This window comes from Miscanthus floridulus, chromosome 10 (assembly GCF_019320115.1).
Source record: "Miscanthus floridulus cultivar M001 chromosome 10, ASM1932011v1, whole genome shotgun sequence".
NCBI classification, from domain to species: domain Eukaryota; kingdom Viridiplantae; phylum Streptophyta; class Magnoliopsida; order Poales; family Poaceae; genus Miscanthus; species Miscanthus floridulus.
Window position 1 is genome coordinate 7,890,861 of NC_089589.1, and position 6,965 is coordinate 7,897,825.

Sequence of the window (6,965 nt, forward strand, 5' to 3'; positions counted from 1 at the left end):
GAGCCCAGGTGCTCAAAGTCTGTAGTGGGGTTACAAACGAGAGAGAGAAAGATGGGGTGTACAAGAGGTTCGGTTGGCTCCGACCAAAAGGGTTGTGGTCAGAGTTTTGGTGGTTCTACGGTTGTGGGGTGTTGATATCGATCTGAGGAACTCTGGTCTTCAAGAAGTCCGTCCCCTTCATAGGAGGGAGCGCATCCCCTTTTATAGATGAAGGGGATGGCTTTACAGGTGAGAGGGAGAGAGTACGGATGTTTCTAAGCCTTGTTGCCCACGCTGATGAAGACTGGATAATGGTGGGCACCCTCAACACTGTTGATGTCGCTGTAGAATGTCAGATGTGCACAGGAGGTCGAGCTATCTTCTTTAGGAAGGATGGACGCCGGTACCTACAAATACTTCTTGATGCCTAGTGGCATGTGAGGAGCCGCGCTATGTTCACCTGGTATGGCAAATCCTGGAGCCCATACTGCGATCGATGTCCAGAGACACTCGGGGGGGGGGGGCTTACCATTTGGGAGTTTTTAGCGGCCCCTACACTACTTTGTGTTAGGGTGGCTGCAGAGCACTATTTTGTGTAGGGTATGGTCTCTGGTACAGTGGTTTTGACTTGTGAGCCATGCCTTGCCTTTCTCCGCATGTCCCCGGTCGGACGGCTCCAATCGGCTCTCAGTGCGCCGGTCAGAGAAGAGCGGTGAGCAAGGTTCCCATGAGCCCCGGTCGCGGGGTCGGAGTCACGAGGTCAGAGTAGGAAGTAGCATTTTGGGCCAGGCCATTCGATTGGAGAGACTGCTTAGAGACGGCTGGTGCCTGAAGCGAGTGCTCCGGTCGGAGAGGTGGGCCGAAGAAGTTGACGGGCGGGCGCTTGTTCTTTTGGGTAGACCTTCCGGTCGGCGAATGGACTACCCTTCTGGCCTGCTGTGTTTTAGATTTTTGGCCGGCCCATGAACTATATGTTGTTTTCCTGGGCCGAGCCCGGGCGTGGAAGCCGGTCCTCGAGGGACCCTGGGTTTATGAACCCGACACGTACCATCTTGTTCAACATGGAAATAGCACGCACACCCCTACCTGACGCGCCAACTGTCGATAGAATATTGTTGGCAGTCCTCCGAGGGGTATCCCACGAAGGTAGATTGATCGGCAGAGATGCGTGTAATCGAGAACAAGAAGGCAATAGAGACACATGAGTTAGACAGGTTCAGGCCGTCAGTATGACATAATACCATACTCCTATGGTCTGTTGGATTGTATTGGCTATCGTATGATATTGCGTATGTTTGGAGGGGGTCCTTGCCCACCATATATAGTCCGAGGACAGGGTTACAAGTCGGTTAGATCTAGAAGATAACCGGAAAGTAATAACAGATTACAGGAATCATGGGATCATACATATCCTAACAGATCTGGTAGTATCTTCATGATATCTTCTCGGTGTCTTGTAGGACGCGCCGAGCAGCATCGTGCCCCACAAGGCTTCGTCTTGTGGGCTGGGACGCCCCTAGGGGCGCAACCTATGTGGTCTGCCATGGGTATCCGGGGTCGTACCCCCCACAGATGTAAAAGGACTTTTCTTTGTACAATGACCTATAAAAGGGGAGAGCAACCCCATGTAAAAGGGGGTTCCAATGAATGAATGAAACCCTAATTGTTCCACTTGACGCTACGCCCTGCTTGAATAAGCCTTCGCCATCTCACTAACGTTAGCGAAGGTCCACCTAATGATTCATCTGCTAGGACAATTCTCCCAACATAAGGAATGACATGGAACAACTTTTATGCTAGCATCATATCTTTTGAAGTCATGCTTCATAGTTACATATAACTTTGCTCGAGGACGAGGAAAGAACAAGTGTGGGGGAGCTTGTTGGTGGTCCTTAATGCCTAAATTTAACTGCCACGTCCCGCATAAAATCCTCCCATTTAAACACCAAACTTAGTATTAGGGTTTATAACTAACAAATTCCACGAGTTTTGGTGATTGTTCATCTACAGGAGGACATATCGGGATAACATAGAAAAAGTGCTCAAAATGCGCATTCAGACAAAGCGTAACGCAGACCCGACATGAGCCCAAGGGAAGAAGGCCCACTTACCAGGTGAATCAGGACCCAGTCAAGTGAAGAAAAAAGCCCAAAACCCAAAGCAAACCTTCTCCAAATGGCATCAAACTTTGTAGGACCCATCTAGAAGCCCAAAGAAGGCCACCCACCAAATTTGGGCCCAGTTGGGGTGCAGGCGCACCCTGGTGTGCCCGCACCACCACTGACTCGCCTCGGGCCTAGTTTTGGCATGGCGGTGCATTCAAAGTAGAGGAGGGCGGTGTGGGTGGATCCGGGGAATATTCCTCCTACAAACCGCCCTTTGGGTGCTATAAAAGGAAAGGGAAGGCTCCCATTCTCACACACACCACAAGGGCTCTCCTCATTCTATTTGCTAAGATGTAAAAGTAGTATAGGATTAGTTGGGAGTTAGGGAGAGATGCTCAAGTTCCAGAGAAGTCCTCGGAGGTTTGGTATAATCTTATATCATTCCTTTGTAAGACTCGAGTATCGATATATTTATCTTCTCTAATTATTGAAATGTCTTTCATGGTTATCTAGTCATACCTTGGTGGTTAGCTACGTATGGTTAGTATAGTGGTTTCACACCTTGACATGGGATCTCCGCTCGACTGAGTGCTCTAGTTATCATGTGTGACTAGAGTAGTAATCGATAATGTAGACGTGGTGCCTAGACTATAGATTACCTGAGTTTGTGTCCAACCCCGCGGATAGTTGTGGTAGCCCCAAAGGTGACAGCTCTGACTAGGCCTTTGTAATCCACCACGTTCGGGTTGGTGTTTTCGTAGAGCTTTTGGCAGCCTTCCCTCGACCACGCTTTCTCACCCCCTCGAGGGTCGAAAAGGTACTGCTGCTCCAAAGTGTTCTTGGTGTGATCGCTATGTCTGACTTTTGCTCAGTTATCTTCTCTGGTATAAACTAGAATAGAACCATAGTAATAGAGAAGTGTATAGGAGTCTTGAGCTCTCCCGTTGTCCTCCCAGCTTAGCCTGTCTACTCTTTTATCTTACTTTGGAGTTCTCCTGTGTGTGTCATTTATACAAAACTCCTATATTTATCACTTACCCCCACATTAGTCTAGTCGGTATACTAGTTAGTGGATACATGATGGTTAACTATCAACTTCTTTAATCATTGCTTCCATGTGGATAAATACGATACCCTGTAATACTCCTGGGTGAAAGCTACAACGATATCCGTACGCTTGCGAGTTTATCTGTTTGCGTTAACAAATACCAACAACCCTAACTACGAACGATTCGATTCAAGCAACAAAGGGAGAAGGGGATTACCTTCGCAAACAAGAGGGGGAGATTGGGGCTCACCCCAATCCACCTGCGGCGGCTGTAGTAGGCCGCTGGCAGCCTAGGGCGGTGGCTGGCCGCGCCGAGCTAAGGGGAGCGAGGGAGGGAGGCCGAGCGCATGGGAGTGAGGGAGGGAGGAGGCCGGTGGTGGGAGGGAGAGCGATGCAGGGAGGAGGATGGCGGCGGGATGGACAGCGAGGGATGGAGGAAGCCGGCATCGGGATCTGGCGTGTCTGGGCGACGACGACGTCGATCTAGAGGAGGGGAAGCAAGGAAGAGAGAGTGGGAAGGGAGCCTGGCCGCGCCCCTGTATCAGGCACTGCCGCGCCAGGCAGGGTACGCGGCAGGGCCGGCCACGTCAGCGGTCAGCGGCCCGGCTGACTACCACGCGGGCACCCTTGCCGCGCCGCCATGCATGGCGCGGCAATGTGAGTTTGCCACGCCAACACAGTAGGCGCGCCAATTGCCGCGCCAACACAGTAGGCGCGCCAAAAGTGTTAGTTTTTTTAAAAAAAAAATAAAAACCATGTTAGATTTAAAAAAAGTATTAAAAAGTGTTAAAATTAAAAAAAATCCTCATACGCCGCCTTCCATATGGGCCCATATTATTTAGGATTGGGCTTTTGGTGTCTCTGGGGCGTCACGTTCTCCTGGGCTTGTCTGCTGCGGATGCCTGGTGCTGGGTCTTCACCTTAGCACCTGACAGTTCGGCGTTCCGTCGCTTCATTTCCCGTTATTTCTCAATCCTTGCCGGCTCACCGCCTTCTCCAAATGCACTGCAGCCCAAGGCCCCCATTCCCACCCCCCGTATGTGGGCGAGAGATCCTGATGAGGCCCTCCACCAGCGCCGCGACGCCGCCGGCGTCGCCGGTCCCGACGGCGCTGACTAGCCCTAAGTCCGGCGCCACCAAGCGGCAGCGGAAGGCGGTGCCGCTCGGCGACGTCACCAACTTTCTCCTCCCCGAGACCCCGACCCCGATCAAGCCCAGAAGAAATGCACGCCGGCCCCTCCCCGCGCCCTCCGAGGCCTCGGCTGTCTCCTCCACCTGCTCCTCCTCCGCCTCGGTCACCCCGGCGCTCAAGCCTTCCTCCTCCGCGCCGGCCACGCCCGCGCCCGAGCCGTCCTCCGCCGCCCCTGTCACGCCCGCGCCCGAACCGTCCTCCTCCGCCGCGGTCACGGCCGCGCCCAGGCCTCCCAAGCCGTCCTCCACTGCCTCCGTCACGCCCGCGCCCAAGCCGTCCTTCGCCGCCGGTGAGGGAATCTGCATCTCACATCTGCGCTCGAACCGCCGCAGCTGGGTGTGGTGGTGGCATCTTCGGTCATCATTGTGCTGTGATTTCTAATGCTGCTCTTTGTTTGCAGTCCTCGACGAGGAGGGGAGCGTGTTCGAATCGCCGACCATCTGCACGGTTTACGCGAGGCGCAGGACTACCGAGGCTGAGGCTGAGGCCGAGGGACGGATCAACCCCACCATCACCAACAAGGGCAAGGAACCCGTCGGTGCTGCGGCAAGTTGCCCGCCTCTTGGAAAATCCACGAAGAATATCAGGTGAGAAACTCGTACTTGTTACCTACCTATGACTGATGTCATGCGTTGGTGGTATATTCAATACAGTACCACTTCAGAGTTAGTAGTATATCTCCGCTGTGCAATTGTTTGTGATTTGGACACCGATAGAGTAATGATAGTCCCATCTGTGGCCTGTGGGTGCCAGAGACCTCTCGTGTAGCTTGGACCAGTTAATCCTGTTTTTGTTTTGTGTGGAAACCTCAAAGATGTGCATTCCTAATTGTTTGTAGCAATCTAATAAGTTCATGTTTGAAAGGGCAGAGTGACACCATAGCATGATAAGTATACCTAATTTTATGTAATGCACATTCCTAATCTACCTGAGAGAATTAATAGTTCTTTACTTGAAAAGGGCAGGGCATTAGAATCACTGTAGTTCGAAGACACTTCTTGGTAACAAGAGTTCAGCCCCTGGTTGTCCCAGACTGATATGACGTTACTTTCTTGTTATTTTCAGATGATGGAATTCTTATAATACTCAATGTCTTAAACGCTTGTTGTATACTAACATATAATGATATAGACTAGAAGAGGTTGTGCTGTAAGGTTTTTCACATTTCTGACAGAATAAGCATACCATATATATTTCATATAGTGTCAGAACTGAGAAGCATAGGATATTCAGAATCCAGGACTTTAGGGATCCTTTAGTTCATCGTATTTCATTGATATCTAACAGATACAGTCTGAGTGCATTTCATTTACTGAACTGTTAAACTTACTTATCTTCAGGAAAAAGGATACTCGGCCCATCTCTTCGTCAGCTACTTGTTGGGAAGCTAAAAAGGTAAGCATGAGCGCAATCTGATTGCTTTTCCTCATAATGACAGTTATCAAGGCTTGTTCCTCTGCTCTCTTTAGGGGTCTGCACAATGAGATTACCATCACAAACTCATCATTTTTTCCAAACTTTATCATGGGCTAGTATTTAACCAATAGAGCTGTGCCCGCAATAAAGTCTGTGTTCTGTTAATGTTTCGCTTCTGTCCTTTGCATAAGTGCATCTATTCAGAAACATTTATACAAAACACCATATAGCAATATGATGAGACGAATGTTTTGAAGGCTGCAGTTTTATAGCACAGTTAAAGCTGCATTTGGAAGACTAGCTCTGCTCCTTGCGATGGCCATTACTTTAACTTTCTGACTGCTTGCTATTTTGGGAACAGAAACGGCCCCTTGCAAGGACACCCAAGTTACCAGAAGAATTTGTCAAAAAGCAGAGAGCATACTTTGCAGATGTGGATGCCTTTGAACTGGCAGAGGAGGAGGTATCAGAATCTGAGCTGGAGTGAGAACTGAGAACTTAAGGTCTTCCCAGAATACGTGGCCTTTTCTGTACAGCAGTAGTTTACTGTAATTACTTTTACGATGCGATCGACGACTAAGGTATGGTAGCAATGTATAGATAGCTCTGCTTGTAACACGGGGGCAAACCAGTTCACCTGGGTGAGCACTGGTGAATGCATCAACACAATAGGCCAGTAATGTTTCCTAAGTAGTAGAGTATTATCCAAGCTTCTAGTTGTAGACTTGTAGCATAAAAAGTATGGCAGGTAACCAGGTACTGAGATCGCATGACTAGGGAGACCCTCAGCTGTAGTATATATATACTAGTTAAGACAGCACTAATAGCTCGATCTTTCTGTTTCGAACTAGCTGCTCTGGATAGATGTTTTTGTAGTGTGCCTGTTTTTGGTAAAAGTTCTCTCTTGCTATTTTAATCGTTGAGTCGGGTGTGCGCTTGTGTTGGCAAAGCTAGCTATTACAATTGCCGTGGCCTAGCACGATTAACGTTACGGAAATTCGGAAAATGTCTGTATGGATGATATGATGCTGGGTTGAGTGTACGTAGTGCAATTGAACTAGTGTAGAGTCTGAATGCTGAAATTTCTTTGCAAGCGTTCAGCTCCACGGCAACAATGTTTTTTTTTTTTGAGGCCTTTACACTAATACAGAGATGGGCTTTACTCCCGGTGGGGAACCCCCTCTAGTCCCGGTTCCCCACCCGGAGTCCCGGTGTGTAACACCAA

The 6,965-nt window shown here is 49.6% G+C and overlaps 1 protein-coding gene across 1 annotated transcript; it reads left to right on the plus strand.

The window, feature by feature from the left end:
• Positions 1 to 4,150: 4,150 nt before the first annotated feature.
• LOC136489938 (flocculation protein FLO11-like) lies at positions 4,151 to 6,634 on the plus strand. The gene is made up of 4 exons (XM_066486450.1): positions 4,151 to 4,613; positions 4,725 to 4,911; positions 5,665 to 5,719; positions 6,102 to 6,634. The coding sequence occupies exons 1-4, from the start codon at positions 4,190 to 4,192 to the stop codon at positions 6,225 to 6,227; spliced, it is 792 nt and encodes a 263-aa protein (XP_066342547.1). The 5' UTR covers positions 4,151 to 4,189; the 3' UTR covers positions 6,228 to 6,634.
• Positions 6,635 to 6,965: the final 331 nt, after the last annotated feature.

What these genes read in the sequence shown, in the direction of transcription:
- LOC136489938 (XM_066486450.1), top strand. Translation starts at nt 4,190, where the DNA reads ATGAGGCCCTCCACCAGCGCCGCGACGCCGCCGGCGTCGCCGGTCCCG. An exon ending in AAATCCACGAAGAATATCAG is followed by an intron (nt 4,912 to 5,664) that starts GTGAGAAACTCG and finishes ACTTATCTTCAG; the next exon opens with GAAAAAGGATACTCGGCCCA. An exon ending in CTTGTTGGGAAGCTAAAAAG is followed by an intron (nt 5,720 to 6,101) that starts GTAAGCATGAGC and finishes TTTTGGGAACAG; the next exon opens with AAACGGCCCCTTGCAAGGAC.